At 31.6% G+C, this 17368-nt stretch overlaps 1 protein-coding gene across 3 annotated transcripts; it reads right to left on the reverse strand.

Moving 5' to 3' along the window:
* Positions 1-9322: 9322 nt before the first annotated feature.
* On the reverse strand, positions 9323-13377 carry LOC18612195 (transcription factor PIF4). 3 transcript variants are annotated; one of them, XM_007048847.3, is made up of 9 exons: positions 13229-13377; positions 12616-12666; positions 11608-12484; positions 11405-11503; positions 11238-11303; positions 10928-10993; positions 10542-10850; positions 10308-10437; positions 9323-9805 (listed from the first exon to the last, which is right to left on the reverse strand). In XM_007048847.3, the coding sequence occupies exons 2-9, from the start codon at positions 12645-12647 to the stop codon at positions 9801-9803; spliced, it is 1584 nt and encodes a 527-aa protein (XP_007048909.2). In that variant the 5' UTR covers positions 12648-12666; positions 13229-13377; the 3' UTR covers positions 9323-9800. The 3 variants fall into 3 exon arrangements, with proteins under 3 accessions (XP_007048909.2, XP_017971849.2, XP_017971808.2); XM_018116360.2 differs by having other exon boundaries at positions 10542-10841; positions 12577-12666; XM_018116319.2 differs by having other exon boundaries at positions 12577-12666.
* Between the last annotated feature and the right edge of the window lie 3991 nt (positions 13378-17368).

Genomic DNA, 17368 nt, shown 5'->3' on the forward strand with positions numbered 1-17368 from the left:
TTATAGTAATAATATATAGTATTTTATGAGACCCTATAAGATTTGGCATTTTTGTATTACATAAAAGTTAATTTACTTTAAGGTGTGGCATTTTCACTTTAAAAAAGTGGTCTAAATGGTGCCACAGTTAAGAGTCAGTAATTTTCTCTATACGTGTAAAATTATAGTTGCACTACTAATCAATTTTTATGGAATTTGTTTGATGTCAGTTTTAAGAAAAATATTCAAATAAATCTTTAAATTATTTAAAAAATTTAAATAAATTTTTATTATTTTATTATGTTTAATTAAGTTTTTATATTTTTATTTAAAGTCAAATAAGTTCTTATAATTAATAATTGACTAATTGTCATTATTCAAAATACCACTTGTCATATATGTATATGACGTTGATGTAAAGGTTGAAAAATACCGTATGATTATGTTATTATACCAAATTAGCGTGTTACGTTATTATCAATTATAACATATCAACATGTCATATCATTACACTCGAGCATTTGTCTAATTAGTTAGTGCATAATCTCCCTGCCTAAAGAGTAGGGTTCGAATCCCCAATCTCTCAAATATAAAAAAAAAAACATGTCACATTATTATCAGTTATTATATATTAACATACCACATTAATAACACGTGACATAAAATAACAAATGATATTTTGACTAAATCAATCATTAGTCATAAATACTTATTTGACTTAAAACAAAATTATAAAGATTTATTTAGCTCAAAATAAAAATATAAATACTTAATTGAACGTAATAAATGTATAAGGGCTTATTTGAAGTTTTTGAATAATTTAAGAGTTTTTTTTAGATATTATGTCTTACTTTTATAAGTAAAAGTTACAATCTTTCAATATATATTACATAGTATATTCATTGAGATTAGATTGGTAATTCGTGTTTTCGTATTTTAATCGTGTCATGTAAATATAAAATATTAACAATTATATGGATAAATACGAACATGACACGATTAATTAATTGTGTCAGAATCTTAAATTTGTCCATGAATACATTTAATAAACGTGTAATATAATACTACATAACTAACACGTTTATTACATGTGTTAGGTTAAATTTTATATTACATGATTAACGTGATTCAAATTTTTACGATTTATAACTTATTTACACGATTAATATGATTGATACGATTAATATGATTAAAACAATTAAACTAAAATATGTATAATTAAAATATAATTCTATCTTTAAATTTATGACTAAAAATTATAAGTATTATACTATTTATAAAATATAATAAAATTCAATATCTATAAATCTTAATTATCATAAAAATATTAATATTTCTATAAATAAATAAATAAGTTTTAATAGTGGACTAAACCTGTCCACACAACACGAAAACACAACTAAATAAATGAGAAATAAACAAGTCAGGAGTTATGTGGGTATATGATGACACGATTAACTAATTTGTATCTTAAATGGAGTCTAACCAGTTTAAGCGAATTTGACACGATTAAGGCATACTTTATTTGTATATCAATTGTGTTGACATAATTAATATACATGAAATACAATTAATATAAAATCTAAATCTACTTAAATCCATATCATATTAACATGTTGTATACAAAATTATCAAGTTTGGTTGAGACCAACTAAACAAAAAAAATTAAACTAAACCTGCACATGTATGATATGTTTAGTGTGTTGGGTAAACGGGACTGAAATTGGAATAAAGCGCATGGACATATAAGAGATAAAAAAGAGAAATTGATTGCGACATTTTATAACTAAGCAATTTTAATTTGTATGTATCCAATCACCGTCCTTCATTATGGAAGTCAATAAGTCAGTTACCACGTGTGCATATATAGATTTAACTAAAGTTACCATTTTGCCCATAATGAAAAAAATGCCACGACAACATGTTTTTTTTTTTTTTTAAATCTTTTTGGTAAAAAAAAGTTTACCAGTCCCTTAGCCAAAGGGTTTCCTTTTGTGAGCTGTCACCGACTGCGTGATGTAGGCCATTCGATTCCGATCCATAATTCATACTGATTTTACTTGTACGTGCGAAAGTGAAAGCATATGTGCAAATGACATGTTTAAAGAATGCAACGACACGTGACTGAACTTTGAATGCTTTCAAAATGGGTGATGTCAATGTGTTTGTTTTTTATGACAAAGTTAAAGCTATTGCAGGTAAAAATAACATCAAAATGTTGAATGTTACATGAGTTTAAGATGGACTCATGGCATTTGTTAAAGATAATTATACAAATTATTGAATTAGAATTATTATATAATATTATTATTTAATTAGAATTTGAGTAGTTGATAGATTGCTCCATGATTGTTTTCAGTGCGACGAGTTCGTCCCTGAGTCTCATTACCTCTTGCTAAGGTACCTTGATCAGTTTTTCTAGTGTCCCATCTTGTTGATTTAGCATATTCACTATCTCATTGAGAGTTGACTGCAACTCCTCACGAAGCTCATCGTCTAGGAACTCCAACTCTTTCATGTTGACATCGACTTCTTTGAATATATCTTTATGTCTCTAACAATCACCTCTACCTTGGATACTGGATCAGTAAAAGTGGACATCATATCTCTTGAATTTAACTTACCTCGCTTCATTACACTTTTGGATTTTGGTCTCCTTTGAGCACACACTAATCAAAACTAGAAGTCATCTCTTTTATTTAAATATTATAATTTATCTAGAAAATAGTATTGTATAGTAATTTTAACTAACTGATTTGTATTATTATCTTAACAATATAGATGTAATTGAGACTACACAATGGTTTTAATATTTTCTTATGGCCTTAAGAGGAATTTGGGCAGAGAGATCCTTTATCCCTATTCCTATTCATATTATGCTCTGAAGCTCTTTACCTTTTCGGATAGCTTGTGGCTCACTCTGACCTTTTGGGGATTCTAAATCTGGTCTATCTGTTCCTTGCTTACGTTTTGCAGATGATAGTTTTATATTTCTCAAAGTTAATCACCACGTACCATGCATCAGGGGAGATGATTAACTTGAATTGGTCCTTTATTCTATTATTTTTTCTCCTACTACTCCCGTACAAAGGAAGCGTGCTTTTATTGACTCTTTGCCATATGAGTGTTCACATGTAGGGCTAAAGATAAATATTTAGCTTTTAGGTAGAATCCCTAAACAGATCTTTTTTGATGTCATTGATAGTAGATTATTGGCATGATCACCCTTTTCATTTACGCAGCCAAAGTCACTCTCATCTATTCAGTTTGGCAATCAATAATACTAGTTTATTACATGTTCACTTTTAAAATGCCAGTTGATAATGTTAAGAAATGGCTGGCTGATTTCCTTTGGAATCATTCCAAAATTTGCTGGTGTGTTAGGGGATAAAAGATCTTTCATTGTTTTAATCATTCTTTGCTTTCGAAACTCTGTTTGCATATTCTTGAAGAACCTCATCCGTCTATGGGGTTCAAATACATCATGGACCTTCATTCTGTTACAAGGTGTGGCTTGAATCTTATATCCTAGAAGTAATTATTACTGCTTATACTGACTATATTCCTCATCATCTGTTACATTCGACAGTTAAAAAGGATCTTATATTCATATTGATCCCCAATTGATGAAATGGGACCTTGCCCCCGCCAGTTATTTATTTCCAGATTGTACGTGTGACCAAATCAGGACAGCTCCTCTTCAGTTAACCAGTGATAGATAAAGATGTTTGGGATTGGGGGCCTAGTAACAGTAGAGATGTCTCTGTTAAACCTACCTACCCTCGGTTTATTTTCAAACTCATAACTTGCCCTTTTAATCTTTATATTGGTTGGAATCCCTTGACTTGATAACTTGCCCTTTTCCTTAACAACTGGAAACCAACTCTTTTCAAGCCCAACGAAAGAGTAGAAATCAAGTATTGTTTCAGTCTAAAACTGCTAATACAAATCCCATTTATGTTCAAGCTGTTGCCATGTCCTTAGGTTCCAATGAAATCTTCAAGAAAAAAAATATTCCCATCTCCTTGCATCTTGTGCTATTAAAATGGCAGCCGCTGCTTCACACACCATGAGTGAAACTGAATACTGATAGAGCTTCCTTTGGTAATCCTAGTTGGTCTGGTTGTGGAGGTGACTTTCGACCAGATGCTGGTACTGAAATATCTACTAATACTATTGTTGAATTCCAGATAGTCAGGTCAAGGAGGGTGTTCTCCCTTACCTGGAAGCCCATAATCATTTGCAAAACAGACTTGAGCCCCCTTCTCTCTGGCCCCAACCCCCTCACCCTAAAAATAGATTTAGCCTTTTTTTTTATTTGTTTTGCATATTATGGCCCATTGGGCTTGATCTATAAGTTTATTTTGTTTTTAGCCAGGTCGACTTCCATGTAAATGAAAGAAAATTGTTTATATCACATATATTCGATCAGTGATCAACTATGTAATTTACTTATAGTTTATCGTGTGATTTTGGGACATGGAAGAGACAAACAAGGAGTGAAACTCTGTGAATATAATTAAATATTATCTATCAAACTTAGTACATAGAGAATCATATCAGCCTGATCGATCAATCAATGCACGTGATTAGGGAAAGAAACAAGGCCAATGATTGAAGAAAAAGCCTTGTTTCATAACCAAACTCGAAGTAATATTTTTGGGTAACTCCAAATGGGGTATAAAGGGTAGCCAACTTGTGGACACAAGAAATGCCTGGCCAGTGGATATTATTAGAGGAAATTTCTTTGCAATTGGAGACCGACACGTTAGCATCAATCTTTTCCCTAACCTCCCAACACCAGAGACGATTGAAAGCCGTCCCCATGCACCATCTTTGGGTGGCTACAATTATTTTGTATGAATTATCTCTTTACATGCCTAGATGATCTTTATGCACAATGCCCCACCTTTAGTACTCCTCTCTCTTTCCATACCACCTAGCATGGATAAAAGTCTTTTTGAGACTTGAACATGTTTGAGTCATTACATAGCAATACGGACCAATATTAAAATTAAAAATAAAAATATTATTTGAATATTTAATTCAATGATATATATCTAACGAATGTCTTTTTTTTTTTATTAAAAAAAAGTACTGTATATGACTCGAAATTTTATATCTTTGTAATGACATTTGTCTTCTTTACTTAAAAGAATCAGATTTAATTCTTCTCTTTTCTAAATTTAAAAAAGGTACACACAAAAAAAAAAAGTAAAAAAAGAAAAAGAAAGAGATGATGATGCTAAGGAAGAATGCAATAGCAAGGAGATTGGTGGTTTTTGATGGTGACGAAGATAAGGGTGTGACACCATTTTGCAGTCCATGTAGATGGAGTATAGGGGGAATAAAATCTAGTGAGATCACAGAGATGAGAACTAGTTGATTACGTGGTGTTTAGTTTATTCCTGGCTAGTTGGAAACATGACAGTCTATAATATATATATCAAGGCAACTTGAAAAAAGAATGATTATAAAATACATTATATTTTTGTTGAATCATGCACCTACCTTGTCTGTACTGCAGCTTATAGGTTGTATTCTTGTTGGATTGCTCCTTATATTTGCTGGTCATAATGAATTAATGTTGTCAAACTTTGGAATATGCTCCTTTCGTATGCATGATGCACCCCTAGTTGGAACCCCATGCATGCACCCCTGCCTAATAGACTCTATGCCAATTAAAGTAGGATTATGTTTTTTTTTATTGTCAAGTCCATAGACATAGTTTACAAAATAATGTATTATTTCGTTATTTTACATTAAAAATTATTGAAAATTAAAAATGTAATGACAAAATTCTATTAATAAAGTATAATGATAAAACTTGAACCTAACTTATAATAAAATGGTAAATTAATTTGATTTAAATCTCTTTTATTTTGAATTTCACTATTTAAATATAAAAATTATATATTAATTAATAAATTAAATATTTTAATAATATATTCGTGTGTATATATATATATATATATATTTATAAATAGTAAGTAAGAAACAAGTTTAGTTTGCCGACCTGTAAGGGATGGGATCTCATTTAAAACGAGGAAAGGAAGGTGTAGTCTACTTTCATCACTTTCCAACTTGATAGCAAAGAATCGCCTTCCCCCTTTGTCCTCTCAGAACAGCATACGCCAGCTGTACTCCAAAAAACATCGCCATCACTTTTAAGTGCTCAACTTCAACGTCGACTTACCTTAACATGTATTAAAAAATATTTTTATATTTATACTTTAATCATTTTTAAATGTTTTTTATAATTAAAATTACATAAAATTAATTCTTTATCAATATAATAATATCACAAACTTAAAACATTTTATCTAAAGCCCAGCTCATGGGGAATTTGAATTTTAAATTTTATCTAAAGAATTTTAACAATAATTAGATTAAGGATAAAATATTCTAATTTTTTTATATTTTGATCAAAATTATACGTAAATTTATTAATTTTTAAAATAAATATTTTATTTCAAAAAAATATTTTTTTGTTGGATAAGTAGATCCAGCCGTTCATCAATTATTAGTACTTTTATCTATTTATTGACGTAACAAGAGTAAAAAAATAATTTTTATAATTATAATTATATAATTTTATTATTTTTTATTAATTAAAAAAAAAGCTCCACTTAGGGAGCTCGATCAGGCCTCCCTAAGGGAGCATCGGGTTCCCCAAGGAGAGCATCGATCTGGTGCTCCCTTCCCTTGGGAGCACCAGCTGATGCTCTTTTTTCTTGGAGAGTTGATATGTGCTCTTTATTTTTTTATTTTTTTAAAAATATAATAATAAAATTTTAAATTAATAAAAAATAAAAAAAATATTTTTTCTTTTTATTATTTCTATTAACGGTGTTTATAGTCTTGAGATTGATTTCTATTTCGAAAACTAATAAACTTTCGTGTGATTTGAATTAAAACTTAGGAGGTTAAGATATTTTATCCTTAGATTAGCCGTTTCTTTTGAGAGAAAACGATATCTCTTTAATTACAAAATTACAATTATTCAATCCAATACTTTCAAATTAATTTTCATTACTTGATCTAGAATGATGTAATAAGTTATTTTATTCCAACTAAAAAAAAAAATTAATTTCCACTAATATATTTCCATCTCTCCTCTCTTGCTTAGCAGAATAGTTAGGGTGATCAAGGAATCGTCCCTCGTAAAAGTTAATTAAAATATTATTTATTATATATTTTCAATAAATGCAATGGTTGACCGTTAATATTTTGAATTTCAATGAATTAAAAAAATTATTACATATTATAATAATATTCAAAAGCATCTTAAAGGCACTGGTCAACAAAATTTAAGCAAAATGTTATTCTTCCTAGCTCAACAATTTCTCACCTAATATAAAAAGCATTGATTTTACGGATTGCATGTATAAATAGGAATGATAATGGGGCGAGCATTGCCTCATTTGCCCTCACTTTATTTAGATAATTAGGATCTCGTGTCCATTATGAATCTCATATCAATAAGAGAAAGAGTATGTCTTGAATTTATAAATAACAACCTTCTTCCACTTATCAATCATATTTTTTATATTAGAAATATGAATTTGTGATAAGTGGCATTAGATCAGATCTAAATTTTTGTAATATCAAAATAGACTCAAATCTTCATTAATTTCAAATCTTCATGACTGATACTAAATTGAGATAAACTTGAATCAAGTTGCCATGTAACAAAAGTGTTGGTTTATAAATGAGGGCCTTCGAGTTACCCTTAGCATGGATAAGCGAGATTTCTAACATCCATATCAGCCTCACTTGCATAGTCAATATTATTCTTTTTTTTTTTCATAAAAATCATTTCAATTAAATTGTTAACAAAAGAAATCATGTAATTAATATGCTTTCATGTTATTAATTATTAATACTAATAATTTTTTTTTGCAAATCCTTCATATTAATTTATATAATATAATATAACTATCATTAATCTTAAATGGAATAAAAGTATCTAACACAAATTTTGATACACCAAACTTAATATAATTTTGAAAAGATTTATAAAATAAAACAGTAATCCTAATCATAATTATAAGTTTCAATTTTTCAAGTTCAATATAAATATTTAAAATTTAATTAGTTAAAAACTTCTCTCTCTCTATATATATATATAAGTATAAAAAAATAAATAGTAGCATAAGCGAGATGGGGCAACCATAAAACGCAACTCCCCCGGGTTGGGGGCGGATCGGTGTAGAATGGGAGCAGCTGGGGTTTTGCCATCTCCATATGTAAGTTTGGTGCATCCCTGAGCAGTTGGGTAGATTTAATGGGGAATTATTATTATTGTTATTATTATTTTTTGTTCTTTTTGGGGTATAGGTTATAATGGGGATGTTGATACCTTTACCATTCAACTTATTGCAGCATTGACCAAAGAAAAAGATAAAGCAACACAGAAATCCCTACGTTGTCAGAAACTTAGACAAGCAAATGGAATTGGCATATATATATCTATTGAAATCTAGAAAACTAGCATGTCAACCTAACAATGGGGAGGTAATGGATAAGGACCAAAGATAACACATTTACTTTCTCTTGTATATGGAATAAACCGCAAGAGCTTGAAACTTTTTTAATTATCAGAATGAGTTTCAAAATTTTTTAAAAATTAAACAATAAGTAAATTGAGAGCGAATAGAAAAAGCAATGACCGATTTAAGATTTTGCATGAAAATTGATGAAAGGGTAATCATATAAAGTTATAAATCGAATTAATGAGTCGATTCAGGGTAAAAATTAATTATTTTTTAAATAAAATTAATTGTAAGAGATGAGCACTTTCGATCCGCCCCATTTGGATGTCAAAGTACATAACCAGATGATGTTGAGTTTCACAAGAAGAGGTGGAAGGAAGACGAAAGGAGAGAAAAGATGCATCAGCCGACCCCAAGATACATAGCCAGTGGACAATATTATGCAAGTTATTCGTTATGTCAATTTTGATGCCATTAAATTTTTATGCCTTTTTTTTTTTAAAAAAAAAATAATTAAAAAAAGGGAATTGGAATTGAAGTCTTTAAACAGGGAATACATATATTTATCATGGGATTAATATTTATATGTTATTTTTTTTTATGACTTGATACCTATGTTTTAATATTTCTATAAAAATAAAAAAGGGTTAACATTACCGTTGAGACCTTATCTAAAAAATATTTTATTTATACGTTATGCGTGCGTTTACTTTTATTTTATGTAAACTTGAAAGTGGAGCTTCGAATCTCTTTTTGTTTGAGTTTAATTTTAGTTTTTGTTGATTTCGTAATTATTTATTTGGTTTGTTTCGTATACACAGAGAAGATTATTTAAGTATGATCGAAAGTTCTTCGAAAAAGACATTAACATTACAAGATCGAGCTTATTCCTTCGTACAATCAAACAGCTATAATTTAAAACACAGAAACATGTTAATTTATATAAGATTTGCTACATCATCGTCATCTAAACAGCGAGCAAATAAGAATATGGATTTATCTATAAATACATCAGGAAACGGCGGTAGCTGTCTTATTTGCCAGAATCCCAGCAAGTAGCAGCACAACTGGCGTTTGTTTTCCATCTCGAAATCAAGTCTCATGACCATTCAATGAAATGGTCATACAACAAATTAATTCAAAGCCTGGTCGAGTGATTATAACTGATATATGCATAGGAGATGTGACTCTGAATATCCTCTAGTATTGATGATGGACGCTGGACCCTTAAGCATAGAAACCGTTTGTGAAAGAAAGGGCTGTGCATAGTAAGCAGTATCAGCTTCTATCAAGTTGTTATGGACCCCCTTGCCTTCTCTTCATGAATTAACCTATCAACATCAAATGAGAGAAAATTAAAATAATGCTATATATATATATATATATATATCTATTGGTGGGGGGATTAATTGTTTTGAAAAAGAAATTAGTGGATGACAGGAAAAGAACCATTCCAAGTCTTTCTCTTATTGAATCTTCGAAAAAAAAAAAAACAAGTCTTTCTCTTATTGGGTGTTTACTTAAACATGTTTCCAAGTGGTGCATGCACAAAGACATAAAAGAGAACGGTGTGGCCAAGCCCCAATATTTTGGGCCCGAGACAAGGTTCTTAATCGACCATTCAATATTTGGGGACTTAGATATGGCAGCAGATGAAGTTGACGTTAGCTCAAGGACATAAATGCCACATGGGAAGACGTACGATACCATCAAACATGAACAATTATTCCCACATTTCTCTTAAAATTCATTCCTCAGGATTTTTCTCTAACCCAGGTAGCTATCCGATCCATATTTACTAAATGTTAAAGGAGGGCTAATTGAGACACTTACCCATCTTGCCACTAGGAGAAGTGTTATTGGTTGTAGCTGCTCCTCCGGTGAAAGGTCCACTACCGCTAGGGGCTGATACCACTGGACTTTGCCCTGTAGTTTGTGGACCATATCCAAACATATTCATTGGCTGCATGAGAAAAACAGGATGCTTTTAAGGTGATTTTTTTCAATGAAATGAGATTCATGAAAAGAAACTTTCCTGTTGGGAATGTAAAACAATGCAGCGCATACCTGAGAGGCAGTTTGCATATGATGAAAGCCCAAAAACCGTGCATATTGCTCTGAAAAGGTGGGATTTTGCATAGGATGTTGGTAATTAACTTGATTCAACTGTTGGGTTTGGCAGGTTGCAGCTTGGCTTTGTGAAGGAGCCATAGACATGGACTGATCAACTACAGGCACCCTAGACAGATGCAAAGGATTGTGAATGGAAGGCAATGGAGGTGGACCCATTCCTATTCCCATGCGGGACATGTAATGTTGGATTCCTGGAAACATCATTGGCGCCATCCCACTTCCCATCCACATTACCTGAAACACCTAGATAAGATTGTCAGTGGCACGGGTGATAGTAAATGGAAAGATCAACTCAAGTGATAATCCTACAGTATCCATACCTGAAGCTGTAACTGAAGCGACTTCATATATTCAATTGCCTCATCTAGCATAGATGCTTTATCGGTCTGCAGCATTAAAACTAATTCAATTAGCTTGTCTGTTATATACCATTGCTTCACTCTGATCAGTTCATTGCATCCTCATTTTAGTTCTTTTTTATGTTTAAATGCATGAAATTATGTGTATCTCTTCCAGGAACAATGAAAATTCAGGTAGAGGGAAGAAAAAAAGCTCAATAAATAAACTAATATTTAAAAGATAAAAAATAAAAACAGTTTACAGAACTATATCCTAGACGCAGTATATGACCTTGTTGCAGTGAGGTATGAGCTCTTGCAACGCCCGCATCTTCTCATTGATCCTATCCCTCCGTCTCTGCATAAATATTACAAGCAATTTTATGAGCAAACAGATACGAGCAAGTAAACACAAAACGTAAAAGAGTTCAAAATTATTAGAGTATATGCCATTCCCACCCTCTCCGATAGATTATGCACTTCAGCAGCTCGACTCCGGCGAGAAGACCCAGATCGTTGCGTTGGCTTATTTCCAGCAGCTGATTGAAGTTCAGCAGTCTGATCAAGATAGACAATTCATGCTCATATACCTTAAATAATATCTCAAAGTAAAAGGAAAATAATAAAAAAAAAAAGTAGAAGATGGCGAAAGCAAGTTTCACCTCACTTTGGCACTCATAGTCCTCCCCATCTCTGCGCTTCCTTTTATGGCTACTGATGACTCCAGTTGATTGCTTGCATGTTCTATCAAGACTACTTCCAGATCCACCTGAAGAAGAAGTAACAGTGGGTTCAATAGTCTCAGTTTTTCCCGTTTCATTTTGAACAATTGCTTTTGGAGCATCATCTTTCGAAGTCCCTGCAGATAAACCAGTAGTTGTAGTTCCAAAACCATTGCTTGATCCTCGGCTAAAGTCAATATCGTTTCTAACTTGATTGCTGCCACAGTAGCTTGATCCAACTGTCATTCCCGAACACTCTTTAACTTCTCTTTGTATCAAATTGCCACCACTACTATTCACCCCTGTATGTTCTGCTCCGGGCGAAAAATTACAAACCTTGCTTAAACCTTCTGAACTTTTATTCAGTTGGGCTGAATCAAACTGAAATTTCGGAGGAGGCATCGGGTTTCCACGAAATTCAGGCACTGCAGAACTGACATTAAGTTGCTGGGAATTTACAGTCATATTATGGAGAGCAGGGGAGGCAGAACTAGACTTGACAAACTGTGGTTGATGCTGGTCCAACTGTCTGTTAGGCTTACTATCATCAGTTTCCAATGGATCAGATGATGGAAGTTCAGAGAAAAAGTTGGAACAGAACTCTTTTTCAAAGGAATCTTCAAGAGGGTATTGGATCCATGAGGTTGTTTCATCATCATTAATTAGATGACTTGAATTTCCATATGTTAAGCAAGTAGCACCCCCTCTTAATGTTGGTTGTTCTCTTTTTTGTCCTTGCACATGTTTTCTTTGAGTTTGGCTGTGCAAAACTACCTGTCCATTTTGCCATAATAGCTCTACTAGCTCATTGTCTTGGCTGCAAAATGTGGCCAAGCATAAAAAAAATTAGACAATTTCAACAGACCCCAAAATATTCAATAAAAACTAAGAGTAAGTGTTCATGCAGACCCCAAGAGTTTTTTGTGATTGGGGATAGGGAGATCATACTCAAAATTCCAATCAGGAATACAGTGGTTCATGGCTAAGCTGACAGATACCCTGCAAGCCCATAAAAAAAAAAAAGGCTCAGATTTTACTTAACTGCAGATGAATTCCCAGCTGACAACAAATAAATTATTAGTTAATAAATAAAGTAGTAATAGACTATGGAAAAAAAATTAAAAAGAAAAAACAATATTGAATTGATTATTTTGTATACTATATGGAAACATTCTATTCCATGTCCTAAAATAGTAAAAACAGAGGAATGAAGCTTTAGTGAAACTCTAACCAAGCTAACAACTAAGATTCTATTTAATTCATAATGTAGTTGGCAATGCTTTTCCTCAGGGGGGCAACTTAAAGTTATAGTAGAAGAGAAGGAAAAAGAGCTTCAACTATTATATAAAAAGAAAAGAACATATCTTTATATAGAAACCCATGTTAAAAAACTAGGCAAAAAAAGAAAACAACTGCAGAAAACTCAGAAGCCAAAAACAAAACTATAATTCCTCTCTCTTTTTTTTTTTTTTTTTTGCAGTTTGAGCAAAAGCTAACAAGCAAAAAGAATTGAGCAGCAATGGAAAGAAAGTAGGAAACTTCAAGAAACGAAAGAACAAACCCAGAAATGAGATGAAATCAAAAGCAGTAAGCAAAGGTAAAAAAAGGGCTGATTCCTGAGAAAAGCAGAGGCTGTTTGAGTTCGTTTGGGAAATGAACGAGAAAATTCAGATAGAAAGAGAAAGGGTAGAAATAGACAGTGAAAGGACAGAGAGTTCAGAGGGGAAAAGATTCTGCTGTAACACCATGCAATTATTTTGTTACAGTAGGGCAGGATTAATATCCACGTGGCTCTGATCAAGGGGGTTGGGTTTTTCAGTGGGGCCAGATCAGATTAGTGCGGAAAAGTTCGTAGGAAAATCAAAATCTATAACTTGACGCCCGTAGAGTGCGTGATCCGATAGGGCACAGATGAAATGCCACGTAGGAAAATGAAGAAATGTTTTTGATTGGCTAATGATGGAAGGACGATGTTTTCAGGAAGAAACACACCAACTGCCACGTATGGAGTTTAGTGATAATGAATTTCGAAACTAAAATTAATTTGATAAATTTTTAATAAAAAAATTAACTTAAATTATGTTGAATATGGTAGTTACACGTGTGTCAATCCACATGTGTTTAGTTTGTAAATAGGCAAGCATTTATTCTGTTGTCATAAGGTTTCTTTTAATTTTTTTTCTTTCTTGACAGTTAGCTGAAATCTTATATAAATACGTATAACTGCTTCTTAAACAGAATAAGAATTCAGTTGTCACTTTGCTTCCTTTTTTGAGATTTTCTTCATTCTTCAATAAAGTTCTTCCTTTCTAGCTTATTGGTACAAAACAAATATGGTATCAGAGCCAGATCGGAGCTAGAATCGAGGTTCACATCATCGAATACTTCAACTTCTTGATTAGCTCATCTACTGTTCTTTCATTTCTTTCATTTTATCTCACAATTTTTAATTCATCTACGAGTTTTTTTCTTTTTCAATCAAACCTTAGAATGACAGATTCATTTGCAAAATCTCATATTTCATTTGTAGAAAATCCGCTCCCACCATATTACATCCATCACTCTGATCTTCATGGATCAGTAGTAATAAACCCTAAACTTACTGTTGCCAATTACATGTCATGGAGTCGAGCTTTCTTGCTTGCACTCTCAATTCGTAATAAGAGGGGATTTATTGATGGAACGATCAAAGAACAAAGTGAGGTAGATTCATTGTTTGAAGATTGGTCCAGGTGCAACAGTTTAATAGTTACCTGGTTGCTTGAGTCATTGACACTTGAGATTGTATCAAATGTCCTTTACATGGACTCAATTAAAGAAATTTGGGAGACATTGAAGAATAGGTTTTCTCAGCCAGACGAGACCAGAATCTATAACCTTCAATTTCAATTAAGAAATATCTTGCAAGGAACAAGCTCAGTGAATGCTTATGTTACGGAACTGAATTCAGTTTGGCAAGAGTTAAAGAACTTCAAGCTTTTGCCTCAATGTGATTTAGGGGGTTGCAAAAATAATTGCTATCAAAAGTATGCAGATCAACAGAATAAAGATGCAGTATTTCATTTCTTGAATGGTTTAAATGACTCATTCTCAGGTCTAAGATCACCTATTTTGATGCTTAAACCATTCCCTAATATTGACCAAGCTTATAGTTTAGTGATCAGGGAAGAGTAACATAGATATTTGATTTTACAATCCCCTGTTGAAAACTCAACTATGGCAACTGTTGTAATGGAGGGAAAAAGGAAAAATACTAATATGGTATGCTCACATTGTGGTAAGAAAGGACATTCAAAAGAAAAATGCTATCGCATTATAAGATTCCCAGAGAACTTTAAGTTCACAAAGTCAAAAGGGAATATAAGGAAGGGAAGTCCATCAGTTAATAGTGTTGTTACTGGTTTGAGAAAGATGAATATGATGAAATAGCTATCAATTCGATTTCACAATTGTCCTTAACTAAAGCACAGATTCAAAAGCTTATGACATTGATCTCTGAACAAAATGATACAGTAAGTGCTAAGGAAAATCATTCAGATAAGCCTTCTCTTGTAAACTCTACATTGACAGGTATAATTTCATCACCTAATCCTTTAGTAAATTCTACTGTACATATATTGCCTGCATTGAATCGTAACACCTGGATTTTAGACACTGGGGCTGCAGATCACATTGCATGTTCTTTACATCATATCAGTTTTTCTAGACCTGTTCATAATATGTTTGTTGAACTACCAAATAAAGCTAAAACTGTTGTGACACATTTAGGATCAGTTAAACTTTCTCATAACTTAACACCAGAAAGTGTTTTTCTGGTTCCTTCATTCAGATTCAATTTAGTTTCAGTTAGTAAATTTACTAAAGATAAAACCAAATGCTTTTTTTTTGCTGACAATCATTGTCTCATTCAGGATCTTCTTATATGGACAGTGATTGTGTCAAGCCTAACTCTACAATATGTTTATTATGCCATTCCTACATAAGAATGTATGTTTGCTTACTTGGGTACCTCGAAAATCGTTAAAGGACGGTAATGTACCAAATGGTACAATTAAGTTGAATTAAGTCTCAAACTAGTCCAAATAGAGATTTTAAGATGAAATTGAGAATTTTAAAACCCTAGAATAATTTAAAATGGTGATTCGGAGTTCAAAGACCGATTTGGAGTCAAATTGAAATTTTCATGACCCAAGGGCAAAATGGTCATTTTGCCACCCAAGGTTAAAATTGGAATGTTGGAAGAAGTTTTTGATCAAGATTGACTATTTAGAACATAATTTGAGTTTGAGAAGTAAAAAATTTTAATTTCGGCATTTTTTCGAGTATAAGGGCAAAATAGTCATTTTACCACCCAGGGGTAAAATTGTAATTTTACACCACCCAACACTTGTCCAGCACATGAATTTTATCCAATATTATTATGGATAATTGAAGGATTTCATGTGGTGGAGAAAGAAAGCTTAATAGTTAAGAATTTAAAAATGGCCCAATGGTAAGGTGACAAGTGTCAAGTTTTTATTTCTTTATTATTTTCCTCATAAATTAGCACAAAACCAGCCTATTTCTCATTCTTATGGCCGGCCAAAGCAAGAACAAAGGAAGAAAAGGAAGAACAAAACCCTAGGTGGAAAACGAACAAATTACATAATGTATTTTGTTTTAATTTTATTTAAATTGAATATTTATACTTGACTTAAAATGTTAACTTTTATATAGCTAACGTTTGATAAGTAATTTTTAATATAAAAAAGAGTAAATAACATTTTAAAAAGTAAATATAAATAACACCAAAGAATAAAAGTCGGACATAAAATATATATATATATATATATATATATATATATATATATATATATATATATATATATATATATATATATATATATATATATATATATATATATATATATATTGAAATGCGCATGTAAAAGAGATGCATGGAATATAACTAATCGAGGAACTATTTTTCTACTTTTCTTTTTCAGCAACACGTGATGCGATCTAACATTCTATCCGAATTCCACATCATCATTACTACTTGAACTAAGTTCCAATGGAACTCAAAGAACATTTTAACAATTCTAGTTTTAGGCTAATGTTTAATTAATTTAGCAGGCAATAACATATTTGTAATCCAATTCAATAAAGACAACAAAAGTTTTGTTTTTATTAATATTCTATTAAAAATGTCAATAGTTACCATTTCAATATGTTAATGTTTATTTATCTTAATGATAAAGAAAAAAATCTCTTTGAAATCTTTAATTTTTACCTAGAAATCTCACCATGTATGGAATTTGATATAATTTTTATATCTTGAATTGCATGGGATAAGTTATTTTGGATTAAATTCACCCCATTCCTCAATTCAATTATGATCCATCTAAATCTCTTTAATTACTGGATAGTTTTCATATTTAATCCTCTGTATACAACAAATAAGCTCCAATTTCCGAACAAGAATCGATGGAAATTAATTGGAGATGAGGCCGAAGTGATAAGTGGATAGATGAGATGGATATGGGCCATTCCTCATGTGTTGTCCATTTCATCACGTGGACTTTCGATTTTACTCTCTTTTTTTTTTTTTATATATATATATATCTTTTCCTTTTCATTCCTCTTTGCATGACAATTGATTTATTGTTCATCCAAAACTTTCATTTCTTAAAATTGAATAAAGTTGGATGCAGAATAAAGG

This window comes from Theobroma cacao, chromosome 1, assembly GCF_053813885.1.
Source record: "Theobroma cacao isolate CCN51 chromosome 1, ASM5381388v1, whole genome shotgun sequence".
NCBI lineage: Eukaryota > Viridiplantae > Streptophyta > Magnoliopsida > Malvales > Malvaceae > Theobroma > Theobroma cacao.